The sequence below is a fragment of the Physcomitrium patens genome, chromosome 14 (assembly GCF_059467195.1).
Source record: "Physcomitrium patens ecotype Gransden chromosome 14, ASM5946719v1, whole genome shotgun sequence".
Lineage (NCBI taxonomy): Eukaryota > Viridiplantae > Streptophyta > Bryopsida > Funariales > Funariaceae > Physcomitrium > Physcomitrium patens.
This window is the reverse complement of record NC_143423.1, coordinates 2,137,463-2,153,060: the sequence shown is the minus strand read 5'-3', so window position 1 is coordinate 2,153,060 and position 15,598 is coordinate 2,137,463. Positions and strand designations below refer to the sequence as shown.

General features: G+C 36.2%; 2 protein-coding genes across 3 annotated transcripts; one reads left to right on the top strand and one right to left on the bottom strand.

Moving 5' to 3' along the window:
- Nucleotides 1-5,383: 5,383 nt before the first annotated feature.
- On the top strand, nucleotides 5,384-11,428 carry LOC112291736 (uncharacterized). The gene is made up of 7 exons (XM_024539568.3): nucleotides 5,384-6,556; nucleotides 7,149-7,412; nucleotides 7,693-7,958; nucleotides 8,104-8,306; nucleotides 8,471-8,686; nucleotides 8,857-9,642; nucleotides 9,798-11,428. The coding sequence occupies exons 1-7, from the start codon at nucleotides 5,909-5,911 to the stop codon at nucleotides 11,189-11,191; spliced, it is 3,777 nt and encodes a 1,258-aa protein (XP_024395336.1). The 5' UTR covers nucleotides 5,384-5,908; the 3' UTR covers nucleotides 11,192-11,428.
- Nucleotides 11,429-12,284: 856 nt separating this feature from the next.
- On the bottom strand, nucleotides 12,285-15,229 carry LOC112291737 (uncharacterized). 2 transcript variants are annotated; one of them, XM_024539569.3, is made up of 4 exons: nucleotides 14,111-15,229; nucleotides 13,843-13,879; nucleotides 13,489-13,646; nucleotides 12,285-13,213 (listed from the first exon to the last, which is right to left on the bottom strand). In XM_024539569.3, the coding sequence occupies exons 3-4, from the start codon at nucleotides 13,630-13,632 to the stop codon at nucleotides 12,671-12,673; spliced, it is 687 nt and encodes a 228-aa protein (XP_024395337.1). In that variant the 5' UTR covers nucleotides 13,633-13,646; nucleotides 13,843-13,879; nucleotides 14,111-15,229; the 3' UTR covers nucleotides 12,285-12,670. The 2 variants fall into 2 exon arrangements, with proteins under 2 accessions (XP_024395337.1, XP_024395338.1); XM_024539570.3 differs by lacking the exon at nucleotides 13,843-13,879.
- Between the last annotated feature and the right edge of the window lie 369 nt (nucleotides 15,230-15,598).

The window sequence follows — 15,598 nt, the reverse complement described above, 5'->3', positions numbered from 1 at the left end:
AGTAGAATATATGTTGATTCATAGGCAAAAAAATATTAAATTTTTAACACGTAAATCCACACGTCTACATTTCCTAAAGTTTATAATTGATTATCAAGAGAATTTTTTGTTTTGCTACAAATGAACAATCAACAATAAACATCATTAATTTAAATTAAGCTACAAGAATTATACACCACCTATAATTATTCTTGTATAATTGGAATTAATTTCTTTTGATATGTTTGCCTTGCTTATATTATCAATTAAGATCAATGCTTCTACAGTCTTTACTTTTATTGCACCAATAATTTAATTGCATTTTTTTATGACTACATTTTGATAGCACATTGTTGAAGCAAACGATATAAATTGTAATATTCCTACTTCTTTGTCTCAAAATTATTTTTTTATTGGACTTTGAATATTATAGTCTAATATTTTTATATATTTCATTATAAAAATTAGAGTGATATGAATTCATATGTAAGATATGGTATTTAAAGATATCAAACAAGAAGAAAATATTAACTTGGATGAATTTAAAACATCAACAACATTTTTAACAAGTATAACATTAATGCCACTATTGTACAAGCTAACATCCTTTGCAACACTTTTAGTAGATAATTATCATTTTGTATAACAATTTTTAATATAGAATAGAAAAATGTCAAGAAAGAAAATATGTGAAGCAAACACAAATATCAAGTTATTTATAGAATCATAATGACAAAACAATATATTTTATAGTAATTCTGAAAATCTATGTTTTTGTTTTCGTGTCTTCACATTATTTTCAGCTATGTTGTAGATGTATATTGTAGTCCTAAATTATTTTTAGAAATTAATATAAACTCTTAATTAATAAGACTATAGTTATAGAATAATAAGCATACTTGTGTATTGCTTCTATAGTTCTGCATTTAAATTAAGCTATAGAAAATAAAGAAAAATTCAAAATTTTAAATATATTAGGAATATACAAAACCAAAAGAATTGTACCAAGGCATGTCTAATTTTTTTTTATATGTTTAATCTATTTACCTTAAATCTATAAATGATTAAACCATAATTATGGATTTTAGAGTTTCTTTATGTATTTAAAAATTCACTTTTATAATGTTTATAGCTGAATTTTATATATATGTAATTTATAGAAATGATACTATTTATTAGAAATTCACAAGGATTGTTGTTGTTTTTATTATATATATATATATCAATTTTTATTTTTTATATTATTTATATCAATAGAAGCAATAATTTTTGTTAAAAAATCTTCAATTTGTTCCACTAATATTTTTTTATCTATTTTTTTATCAATGTGTTTTTTTTTTCACACATTACCTTATAAAGCAAGGTAGATTTTTTAATTAATATTTACTTAGTATTACTTATTAAGGTTATAGTTCAAAAATTACAACTAAAACTAAATTCTAATATTGAATTATTTTTTAAATATTGTCTAAATACATAATATTTAGTTATTATTGTCATATAAAAAGAACTTTGTTACATTTTAAGAGCTTCTTACTTCACTCTTTGTAAATTCAAAAATAAGCATATATCATAGTAATTTACAATAACCTACAAAATATCAAAAAATAATATCATATATATAATAAAAAAATTAATTTTATAATTAGATAAATCACGTAATAAAATTTGAATAGAGAAATTTATTGTAAGTATTAAATCCTTAGATCACATGTAATATTTAGAAGACGTTTTTATATATAGTTAGTTAAAATCAAAGTATCATAAATTATAAATATATATATATATATATATATATATATATATAGATATATATATATATAGAGAGAGAGAGAGAGAGAGAGAGAAAGAGAGAGAGAATAGAGTATTGAAAATTTGAATTCAAATACTTCAATAATAATTAATTTAGAAAAAATAAAATAAAATGCTAACATTTTAAAATAATAACATTCTATAGCTTATTGATGCATTTTTCTAAGTTTTAGTACAATAGGCACAATAATAAACATGTCAAATTTCTAATTTTGATATACATGTTTCATGTCTAATTATATGTAACAAATTTCTTCTCATCAAAAAAAATTCATCAACTTTATTTAAGATAATTAATGGTTGTTTTTGTATTCATTGTATTATATATCAAAACAATTACTTGTATAGTTTAAGAATGGTTACAAATGCAAATAGTGATTATCTATCAATGAACCTTTTATTTATCTTTAAATTACTTAAAATTTACTTAAAATATTTTAAATTAATTATTTTAAATTATTAATATTTATATCAAATGATATGTGTTAAAAAAAAGTAGTGGTAAATTTTATTTTAATAGATCAAGATTAATACTTAATGTTTGAAAAAATAAAAAAAATAAAAAATAAAAAAAACTTTCTTTTTGCAAGTACAACAAGAAATAAGAAAAATAAAATATAAAATATGAAAAAACTAACAACATACAAGAAATCCAAATTTGACTTTATTAAACTTGAAATAGATTTGTAATTTTTTTTAAAGTAATTATTATTGCACTTTATAAATCAAATTGTGTTTTTATATTTAAAGCTTACAAAAAACATATATCTAACTCACTAAGAACACGCTAAATCTTGAATTGCAAAATTGCAATTCCATGATTTTACCAATACTACCAATACTCACAAATGCTGGTCATATATTTGAAAATTTGAGTTGCTTAACTTAAAAGCTAATTTTACAGTTCTCTAAATAAAAGAAATAAACAACTAATTAACAAATTTTCATTTCATAAACTACTTCAAGATAGATCTTACAATAACTTACAATTGCATTCATCAATACAAATTCAATAATTATTTCCATATTTGACCTCTAAAATATAATATTTCTAAATATAATCAAACACTAAAAAAATCTTGAAATATTAAAGATGTCAATTATTGAAACATACAAAAGTTTAGACATGCACATAAAATGTGAAAAAAAAAAAAACTATATAAAATTTGTAATTATATATATATATATATATATATATATATATATATATATATCTTTTAGAAAAAACAAATTCTATTTGAAGTTGGTAATAAGCTATGCTTACTATGTTATAATATTTTGTTAAACTAATATTATACAGAGCCAGATTTGTAAAATACTTGACCAACTCTAATTCAAAAATGTCAATGTAATTGTATATATGTTCCATATTTATAAATTAATAAAGATTTATCTTTTTTTCTACTATTTTGATAAACTTCATAAATCAATAATTATGTTGGAAAATATATGTTCATTATTACTTCTCATTGAAATATATTACAAAAAAAAATTAAGTATAAAAAGTCTTAGATTTTAAATAATACCAAAATAAACAAAAATATCTATATCAATTATATTTAAATGATATTTAAATTATATTTAAATACAAAATTAATAATTTTATTTTTTTTAAAGAATCAATTTTATGTAATATATTTAAGTTGCTATATACTTATAGTATTGAAATTGTAATTAAGATCCTAAAAAAAAAGACACAATCTTCAAAAAGTGTAAGGAATAAATAAAAATATGTTGGATAAATAATTTAGATTTTAAATACAAATTAATGACTATCTTTTTTAAAATTTAAAATTATATATCTTTTAAATGTGTTATAAAGAAATGATACCTCTTTTAGAAGTTTTTACATTTAAAAAACTATTTTTAAAGATTCTAAACCTTTTAATGCATTGCCTACAAGTCTTTTGAAAGTTAGTACTTGGTGGTTTTTTAAATATTATATATTATGCAAGATTGAGGGCATTTTTAAACTTATCAAAAAAATTCTTGTGTCTCAATCTTTGTTCAAAATTCTCTAGTTTTTATGTATGTTTCAATAATTATATAATTCCTACATGTATATAAGGGAATGTTAAATAGACCCAGGTTTTTATTAAATTGACTTGTCCATCATGAAGAATATGCTAATTATAGAGAATGTGATTGATTTTCATTTGTTTTGGATCCAATAGTAGAGAAATGAATCTAGATGTTATTATTTTATTTTATTTTATATTTTTTTTCATGATGGTTAAGTTGGATAGGTTAAGTTAATAAAAGCCTTGGTCTATTTAACATTTTCATATATATATATATATATATATATATATATATAGTATTTATTACTTATATTTCTTTATATTCTTAATTAATTATTTTTGGTTGTAAATCATCATCACAAGAAAAAAATTAAAATGTTAATTCATCAACCATTTTTTATCCTTAATTATTTATTTAATTTTATTTAATCTACTTCTTATAAAAAATATTGTAAAAAAATATAAAAAATAAAACATGATTTTTAAATATAAAATATTTAAATAGAAGTAATTTATTTTTTTAGATTATTCTAATTTTTAAATTGTAAATGGTGATTTTTTTTATAAGGATTAAATTATATAGATTATCAAAATATTTTAAACTTTTCTATAATCTTTTGAAAGATTTTAAAGTCTCTCTTGTAAAATTTTCTTTATGTTTTAAATCTTAAAGTGTAATTAAGAGATAAAATTTAAATAAACTTATGTCAAGCATAGAAATCTTTAATTTATGTTTAAATATATTCATACCATTATTTACTTTTTGAAATCCTTAATTGATGCTTAAATTAAAATTTTATATATTTTTATAAGTATATGTATATATGTAATATCTAAATATTAATCAATAAATAAAATAAATTGTAAAGAAATAAAAGAAACGATTTTTTTTTTTTATTATCATCGAACAAAAAAAAAAAAAAATTCTTGAACTTATTACATAAAGAAGTGATGTCATACACATTTGAAAAAATATTTTTTTTACATATTTAATTATTTAATTTAAAAAAATTAATCATTTTATCATAGAAAATATAATAATTTAATTTTTTAATAAAAATATAATTAATAACTTGAACAAGTTATTTTTATTTATTACCTCATAGATAGTATGACTAGAAGTGAAAATAATTTTTTTATTAATTATTTATATTTGTATCATTTCTTTCTTTCTTTTATTTTTTACAAATTATATGTATATATATATATATATATATATATATATATAAACAGAATTTTTTTAAATTTTAATACTTGTTTTTTGGATTACATAATAAATAATAAGTTGGATTATAAAGACTTAATTATTTGAAACTGATTTTAATAATAAATTTCAATTATCCTAATATAGGTTATTTCTTGATTCTCCAATAAAAACTTATAATAGCACAATAAAATTATAAATAAAGTATTTATAATGTTCTTATTAAACTTTGAGAGAGCGAGAAGGGAGCCGTGCAATGGAACGAAGAGGGGAATGGAGAGGAGAACGGCGCGCGCAACGGGGTTCTCAATTCGTGAAGTCAGGAGCACAGGGACTCTCCCGCTTCCCCGCGCGATACATTCTCTTAAGCGCTGCTGCTGCTGCCTCTGGCACCCATTCCCCGATCGCATCCATCGTCCCGGCCAAATTTTGCGACCTAATCACCACTTGGTACTCATTTCGTGGTGGGTCTTCGTTGTGCCTGGTGGGTTTTCGCTGTGGAGCGACGACAGTGGTGATAATCTCAGTGGGGAATCACCGCGTTTGGCTGTAGTCGGTGCCATCCCTGCGGACTCTTAATTTGCTCGTGTAGGTTTTGGGTTTTGCTAATAACATTGAGATAGGGATTGTCGGTGTTATATATATATATATATATATATATATATATAAAAATATATCAACAATTATTTTTCTTTTCTTTGCGTCTTATGGGTTTAGTAAGAAGGTAGATGATTTACCCTTGCTGAAGACGCGACTTGAAGAGCAGGGGCGTGGTATGATGCGATAGGGTAGGGGTTTGCGCAATCGGAGTGGTGGTGGAGGAGGAGGAGGAGGAATGCAGGATGCGATGGAAGGGTTGTAGAGATTTTGGGGGCCAATTTAGGTTGTAGGGATGTCATGCCAATTGCAGCCGGGGGCGGAGGGCTCGCTTTCCGAGTCTGTGCATTTCCCTCCGACCAGCAGTTTCCTCGAGCACCAGGGGTACCAAGGGGACGTGAGGATGGGAATGGCGCCTCCTCTCTCGTCTTTCTCCAGGGCACCGCCTCCAAGGTCCCCTTTTTTGCACGACGATGGGAGAGCAGGATCGCGTTACGTTCACAGCGGGGGTTTTGATAGGCAGGGATACGATTACGCTGTGCACAGACACAGTTGCGGTGACCACCTCGAGTTGCATTCCGGGTCTTTGCTGGAGCACCTGTTGCTGCAGGAGAATCAGAAGGCTCTGCGAATTGCAAGTCTTGTGCAGTCACAAGCCTCCGGATGCCTTTCTGGATGTCTTTCATGCGGACTAGGTGAGAAGAGGTTGAGGTATAAGGACTCTGAGGAGCGGATGGTCGCAGACCAGCGGCATTGTTGCCCACGTAGTGTTGGCGAGGAGCCCTCTAGGTCAGTGAATTTAGGCGCGGAAGCGGACCCTGTCGAATGCGCAGATGAATGGTTCCGACAGCCGCGTCCTCGTGAATCTGTTGGGGGTGTTGGAGAGCGTAGTCAGGCTAAGATTTCTTTCTTTGAGGACGAGCTTGGACGTTCGCTTTGTCAGGTAAATGGTCGCTGTCCTCACTACTGTTGAGGTATAAAATCACAGTGAATAGCGAAATTATGATGATTTAAACTGTTTGCTACTATGTTCGATTATAACACTCCCTGCAATGGGGCTTGAATAACTGCATGTCTAATTTTTCTTTTGCCATGTCTCCTTTCTCTCATGCTGTTCGCCCTCCCTTTTAGCTGGGTGCATAATAGGAATGCCATCGTATCTTCAAAACACGACACTCTGATTGGATGTATTACCTGTTGCTGATACCAGAGTGCTATCTCTTCGACGTTTTTGCATGTCATAGAGGGCTAGGGGCTCCTGCTAATACGGCACGTTAGAATCTAGTTCTCAGCATTTCGGAATTATTTAGGAGAGATTTTGTAATGGAAAAACGGAGGTTTTCTGTGGAGAAGTAATTTAAGGCCTCATTCGTAGGAGAAGAAATTGTTAGGGGATGGGGTCGCGAGTCTGTTATTTGGTTTTACGAGGTCTCAAGAGGAAAAGAGAATGAAGCAGGTTGGTTGCTTGAGCGGCGAGAAAACCTGTGAACATAACAAAATTGACGGATGGCTTAAAATCTTCTTTCATCTACCAGGAGAGGCGAACCGTATTTCCAGTTTCCCGCCCAGTGCTGTCGCATTCACAAGCAAGTCACCACATACACGACCACCAGGATCATCTTGTTGGGGCCCAAGAGAGCTCTGTGCCTATATATGGCTTCAGCGATGGTGATGGTAGAGTTCGACAAAGATGGCCGAGTCAACGACCGGCTTACTCAGGGAATGGCGTCGAGGTAGATGGCTGGCAAAGAGCAACTAGGTCCGTGTCGAGGGTGGGATCAGTAACCGCGACTGAGCAGGTCTGTGTAACCATAATGATTTCCTGCCTGAACCATTCTTGAATAGTTCTTAACTTTGACCATTCGATATAAGTAGGAGTTTTAAAATAGATCGAGGGACTAGTGTGGTAGAATTGCCGGCATTGGTTTTCAATTTGGAAGGCATGCAAGGTTCATTCTGATGGTGCATACTTATGTTGGATGCGCGCAACAAGTGCCAGATATGTAAGTGCATGTGAACGGTCAGCAAGATAATTCATTTACCCTTCTCATGGCATGTGTGCTCTACATGGCCTCATAGGACCGCCTGTCGTTGCCGGATATAGCAGCAGGGTCATTGCCTACAGTCTTGGTCGGAAGCCCTCATAGGCCAGTTGGAGATGCCAGTCGTCCAACGCAGAGTGCACGTACAACTTCTCAAAATCTACTGAGGATGTCGAACTCTGTGGAACCCTCGTCTCGGGACAAGCCTCTTCAGGAGGCGAGTACTCAACGGGTGGTCACCCAAGGTCCAGTCTCATTGACTGGCTGGTACATCATGAAGGTTCAAACTGCTGACGTTGGCAGGTAGTAGTCACTGTTTATTCTGCTGCGTTCAAGTCTACTAATGTCCCTAGATTAGCTCATAGAACTTGCTAATGTTTTGCTTAAAGCATATGTTGGTAACGTGTACAAGACTACTGGCTTTTAATCCTTTTATTATTCTGCTCAGAGTGGTGGAGACGAAAGTCGCTGTAGGAGGTCGGCTTGTACAGGGTGGAGAGCATGTCAAAACTTCCCCCATCGTGAATCGTTTGGATTTCCATAAAGTTGTTACAGAGGATGGCGTTGAAGTGTCTCTGGAGGGCAGTATGGACTTGGAGACTTCAACTGCAAATGGTTTTTCTCCTGGAATTGTTCAGTGTTTGTGTAATGGTAAGTGAAGTAGGAGATTTTCCGTGCATGTTATGTAGTCTGTGTGATGCTTCAGCACATAGCACACGCTCTACTTTCTTACATCCTGGTGCAATCCATTGCGAAGTATTCCATGTTGCCCCTGTGGGAATAATGTTATTTTTATATTTTTGTACTGTTGGCAGGTTTTCCCTACATGTGGAAGCAACTTTTGAGAGTGAGGCCTGTCGGGATGTCTTCTAGCTTGGCTGTAAGCGAGAGCGTCGGAGGCCTTCATCCAGTAGCCTCTAAGTGTGTCTCAGAGGACGAGAGCCAGGGTGTTGTTGATCCAAATATCTGTAAGACAATTCCGAAGGGCATTCCAGGTGGTTCAAGAGATTGTGAGGGTAACAGTACAGTAGGTAAGATTTGTTCTTCCTGCAGATTTTTAGTTCTTAATCCTGGTTCCACGAATCCTTGTTGTATCGAGTCAATTGTGAGCATGTGTCGATTAAATTTTCGATTCGGTGAGTCCAGACGGATACATTATGTGTAACTCTCTATCAACTGTGTGTGCTATGGTCATGTCTAGGTGATGTCGGCTCTGATGCAGTTGCTGCTGTCGATGAGCCTTCGGTAATTCAAAGGATTGCATCAGATGCAGTTGGGTCAAAGAGAGTGGAAACAGAGGCAGTAGTCACTGCAGGGGCTGAAACATCAACTGCGGTTGAGACGGAGCCAGTGGACCCAGGAGGCGTGGAGAGGTGTGAACCACCAAATGCATTTGAGATAGAGGCAATGATACTAGGAGGAGGAACTACTGTGAGGGATGAACCACCGAATGCAGATGGAAAAGGGACAGTGGAGCCAGAGGGGGAGGGCATTGGAAGGGCTAATACATCAAATGCGATTGATGAGGGTTGTCCTCTCGATGTACCGTCGCAACAAGCATGTGATCCTTGTCCAACCAACTTCGATCCTGTTCCAGTTAGTAATCCACTTGACACTGATTCCTTGGGTAAAGAAGCTGAGAGTGGTCCAACTGTCGATACGACCTTTGTTACGATGCGAAGAGGTCGTAAGAATAAGAAGGGTCCTCCACAACCAGTTCGTAGCAGTGCACGACTACAGCAGCGCCGGACAAAATCGGCTGAATCTATGCCCAATTTATTTAAGTCTTCAGGCCCTGCTCAAGTAGAACAAGTCACAGTTAGTGGGGAAGTTACTAGAGACAATTCTGGAGAGCAGGAACTTGGTGAAATCTTGCCAGATGTACAGCGAGCTGCAAATGGACGTGAAAAAATAACCAGGACTAGTGATATCATTGGAGAGGTTTTGAAAGATCTGCAAGAAGAGGATATGGAAGCTGCAAATCAAGGTACGCGAGGTTTTCCTGGGTCAAAATTGACTTGCAAAGAGCCTGCTGAATCTATTCTAGCAATTTGATTTAACAGCCTGTTAGCAAGCCATTGATAAATCTAGGACATCATGCAGTCAGATAACGTGCAGAATTGTTTTTGAAATGAATGATAGGTGGAGTTCCTGGAGCAGGTTTTGTCGGCATTGTTGTTGATCCACAACCAATACAAGTGGAGATATCAGTGCAGGTTCAAGATTCTGGTAAAAACCTCTTGAAAGACAGGGATGATGTTGAGGTTCCTAAGTTGAATGAGAATGATGCTACCGAGGACAGGATGGAAATCGAAGAGAATAAAGAGATGGCTCCTGCCGCTTCTTCCGACTTTGAAAATGAGAAGAGTGAAGAGACAGCCCAGGCAGCTCCTGCAGCTACTTTCAAGTTGGTAAATGAGGAAATGGAAGAGGCGGCTCCTGTGACTCCTCCTGAGTTGATCCAGAGAAAGGTACAGTCGCGAGTCGATTCTCGTTATAAACCCAGTTCTGAAGCTTTGCCACAAGCAAGCGAGGAACGGGTGTCTCCTGAGCTCAATGCCCGTATGACACGGTCATTGAAACGGCGACTGAGACTGTCTGCGATTTCAGAGCCAGTAGCTGATGTTGCCCCTGTTACTCGGTCTTCAAAACGTTTACGAAGACCTGTCCCAGAAAGTAACTCAGAACCCTCCATTTCCCACCAAGTGGGGGATCCGCTTGTGCAGCCAGTTTCTAATCCGGACCTCTCCCATCAAGTGGAGGGCCCAAGTATGGAACCGATTTCCAATCCTGTGACACCCCACCACGGAGAGGTGAATGGTTTTCATGCGAGAGTACGAGACCTCAGCACAAGACGTGCAAAAGCTGTCAATTGCTCCAACTGCAAGAAACCATGCTCATCTCAGGAAGTAATCAAGTATAAGAATCGTATCGCGAGCATTGGAGCTACTCCCGAGCACGCGGTAGAGAGAACTATGAAGACGGAACAGGAGGAATATCCGCCATTGGAACCTCAGCGCACTGAAAGCACCCCTGGGACCTCTTCGCTGCCCAAAAAAGGAGAAACGAACACCTCTTCTGCGAAACGTCGAAGTGGTCGCCCAAAGAAAACGAAGTCTGCTAACCTGCCTGCAGAGCGACGAACAACCAGAAGACTAAAGCTAGATGATTCAGGGGAAGGGCCCTCCGAAGGTCATAATCCAGTTCCAAGCAAGCAAAGTTCTCGTCGAACGTCCATAATGCCCCCTCCATTACCTTCTCCTCGTGTGCAGGGCGGCTTGAAAGGTAAAGTCCCTGAAGCTTTTGGCTTGAAAACATCTCGGTCAGGACGGCTGTTGGTCCCTGCACTGGCTTATTGGCGGAGCCAATCTATTGAATACGATAAAGACGGCGGCATTATTGCAATATTTGACGGTTTCCAGGCGACACCATCTGATACTGGGTGTTTTAATTTCACCCCTCCTCAAGAGAAGCATGCAAAGAAGATACAAGAGAAGCTTTGTAAGGCGGCAGCAACAGTTAAAAAACGCAAGTAAGTTATGCGGTTACTGTGGAGGTGTAAATCCAGATACATGCAATATGTTTCAAGACTAGTTATGTTTGTGTGCAAATTTTAGATTCAATGTCCAGATCATTTTGCTGAAGCTTCTGCATGTCCCTCCTGTAGTTGAATTTATGTTTATGCTCAAAACTAAGTGTGGGCAAGGGACTTGGATTCTTGAGATGTAAAAATAAAGTTGTCTCTGGTCATTGTTGTGGGCTTTCTCCAAGAACCCTCATTACTGTCACATAGTTCAGGTCATGTTGTAAGGGAAAATCAGACTAGTGGTGAGCTTGAAGGTGTCGAGCACAACTTCTGAAGTTGAATTACTTTTGTGCGTAGATAATATTGCAGATGATCACAATTATTGCAGAATTTGTTCTTTCGGTGCAATAGCACCCTTGCTGTATAGTGAGTCGTTCCACCTAAGTTGTTTGTAGCTTCCGAAGGTGATCTGTTCACCACATTTCATCTTCGGGACTTTTAGAAGGTTTATTAGTAGGATCTTCGGTGGCAGCTAATTTACTGAAACAGTAGAAGCAATTTCATGCGTCCTCATTTAACTTCAATACTCAGAAGCTTCAGCACACAAGGAATCAGAGTGATGACCTCCTTCTATCAAATCCTATTTTTGGTAAATAGGATTTGAAATGTAAAGTTGCAAACATGTACCTTGTCATATGAGACATGTAATAGATGAATGTACCAACTAGATCTTATCCTGGAAGATGGAATGGCCAATGACTCCTTTGTTTCTTGAGGTAAAAGACAAATTCGAAAAAGTATAAAATCTCCTTGGAACGAGTTTCTGTGTAGTTACCACATCAACGTTTTGAAATACGCGAGTTAGATGTTGCACGTCGGAAAAGAAAGATTTTAAACAAGGATTGGATACACCAAAATAAGGCGAGATATTGGTATGGCTATGTCAAGATACAAGAAGACCTGAAAAGAACAAAATAAATAAAACTCAACGGCATTATACGATCCTAAGATTGTTGAAACTTTTGTTTTTGAATTATCTGTAATCCATTTTTTTCGTAGAGTTCTTCCTTGATTTTTGTGAAACAAAAAACTGTTGTAAAATGTTCACTTTGAATAATTTGTTATATCACTTCATTGTTCAGTATCAATTGTACTGATATTATTTCCTTTTCTACAATCTTTTGAATTATTACTTTTTGGGGAATATCCAAAATTCATTAAAGGGTGCGGACAAAATGGTTTCTACAGCAAATTATGCCCCATTTTTGTCTTCTGCGGTGTTACCCTACACAAGGGTTTAAGTCCCACAGTAGTGAATCTGCAGGAGGAAAACAACGCTTGAAGAGCCTGCAGAATGCTAAATCTGGCTCTTATAAAACTAACATCGGTCTTCTGAGTAAACTGGCATCTAGTCCCTCTGTATGTACATGTTAACAGTGGTCTCGACCTATGTCTGTGATGTACTGTGACAATCCTCAAAACGTGATGTCTATGAGTATGGCCGATTGGAAGCCGATCCTCGGTAATTGGATGGGCTGAAGCAACAAAAACCAAGCTCAACCAAGAACCGAGCCATGTTGTAACAACACCAAGTGAAGAACATGAACACAGCAATGCCCATGCTTCCCAATGAGAACCACAGAAAAACGAAGGAGCCCAACGCAGCTGTCGACCATGCTAACACCATGTGGGCAAAGGAGAGGGGTAGGAACACAAACATGGCTGTCAGAGCCCATGTTAGTTTGCCCAAGTCCCACAGCTTACGCTCAATCATCCTTGGGATATGCTGGATGATGAGAGACGTGATGTGTGATACCTGTGACACGAGAGGGAGTTCAGGATAATCTGATATAGGCCTTGGAGGAAGAACCTCCGTGGGCTTGTGTGTCGAGGATGAGCTGATAACTCGAAGGAGAATGTAGTTTTTAGGGAGCTCTTGAAGGCCACGCCAGACGCAAACCCCCCGGCATTCTGGGCAGCGGACACATCGTTGGCCCAGCCCTGACTCGAAGAGAAGTTGCTGCAGGCATACCTGGGTTCCATATAGATTTTTGTGTTATTTTGTTTTGCACGTACCAAGCATTCATCATGGTGTAGTGATGATTACAAAGTGATCATAAACGAACAACGGGTGCAACTGAGTTTAGTAGTTTCAGCATTAATTGTAAAATGATCAATCTTCTCTCTATTTTCTTCCTCCCCCCACCCAAATGGTATGAGAGAGTAAGTTGCTTCATTGTTGAAAATTAGCGGAGCTGGCAACGCAATATGAAGATGATAGCAATTCTACAACTTATTTTTCCATACCTGACAAATGGTGTGTCCACAATGTAAGAGACGCGGCATTCGTGGTCCATCATCAAAACCATCCCAGCATACTGGGCAGTCAGGTAGCTGCATTGATGACTTTTGTTTCGATTGAGACCTTTGTACTAGTTCTCGTTGTTCCATCTATTCCTTCGGATCTACTCAGCACCGATCAGACAAACCATTGCGTTAAAATGTAGGATTATACATAGTATGCTCACATAAGAGAAACAATAGAAGCTTCAGAATAAGCTTTGACACATTATATGTTGGCTGAACCAGTCGAAAAACCTTTACAATTCAAAATACTGATCAAGATAACCACTTAGAATATGGAAGGATGATGACACTAACCATTTATCACCTAAGCTATACGCTGTAACCCCGAGACCTGTTACGTTGCATATGAAGTGAAGTTACAAAATACTATAAAACGTGACATCATTCGCTGGCCTATATTGTGAAAAAAAAAAAACAAAAAACCCAATGCCAGTGACAAGAGACATAAAGACCCAAAGAACTTGAACAATTCAGAAAGAAAGTTAGAACCCAAATCGAACGGTCTGTTTACATGTCCAGATAAACTATTGAGCAGCAGAAGACGTAGCACATGAACCCTTACAGTCAAAACCATTCATGTGAAGAATGGGCGGCAACGCTAGCAAGTGTGGCAGACGAATTTCACCATCCAGATCTTCGGTCCATGATGCTCTCCCATTCAAACGACAAACGTTAACGCGAATACTCTGCTTTTTCTACTTTTAAAGCGGTCAGCACACTGATGGAATGCGAGTTTCGTTCGTGATTAAATTGAAACACACCCAGAACCACTATTATAGCCGTCAAGATTGCAAGCCTGGATATGTCACCGATGAAAGCTTCACGCTGTGCATGACATTCATATCATCAAGTTCAGCAACAACGTCAGGTTCTCCGCTTCCTCAACAGACACTTTGCAGTGTTATTCGAAACTTTGAAAAACGGTGTAAATTGCACTGCCAAGTTCTGTCGTAGGAAACCTTCAAAAACACAGACGCGACGCAAAAAAATTGCAAATTCTGTAGGGAAACTTCAGGGAACAGCAGAACGAAGACAACAAGACCTAACAACTTCCAAGCTACACCTACAGAAGGGGGCAGACACCACTTCGAATGCGCCATGTCAAGACGAAATTTCAAAAAATCGCGATGATTCCTCCACCCATCCAACTACTACCAAAACCTCAACGCACATCATCATAGTAAACCCAGTTCAATTTTCAGATAAAATCACGAAAACCCGCCTCGGCTCTTCCACGAAACTCTAAAACCGTCACCTGTCATCACATCCTCTCAATCAACACCATTTTTCCTCGATTCAAGCCCAAAACTACACCCAACTCCATAACATCCCCCTAACTTCCCACAAGAAAGTTTACTTTGACTAATTGTAACTCAAACGAACCGGATCAGCTCACTTCATGCATCCCGATCCTGAAAACCCACTGCACGACTTCGTCACCGGCAAAAATCATCAAACACACCACAGTTTACAAGCCTGTGGGCACCGAAACTCAAAACACAACTTGGACCACAATAGAAGAGATTGAGCTGGACGAAGATGGGGTTGGCAACAAGGCGTGGAAGGAGCTAAAGAACTCGGTGCAACGCCGAAAATGGGGCGAAGAGACAACATCAAATTAGACCCCCGAAGATCAAATTTTGCGGTCCCGAAGAAGATGAGTCTTCATGACGACGATGGCGCGACTGGAACTGCCGACGAGTCAGGGCTCGGCACCTTTAGGGGTGCTCGGTCCACGTGGCTGACGACGCGGCATTGAAGCCATGCCGATACCTGACCCGGATGACGTCCTATCCGGGTACGCACCTAGTCTGCACCGACCGGGTGTGAACCCCTGTATTTTACCAACCGGGTATGATTTCCGTATCTTATCGGTGCATCAACAGGGCATTAACTCTCTATATTGGCCTGCGTCGAAGATTTTTCCGAGTGTGGGTTTGTTCTTACACTTATCAAAATAAGGACGTGGATAAAGTTCTTACATTTATTTTTATTTTTAATTAATTATTTATTATATATATTTCTATTTGTTTTTATTTATTTTATGTTT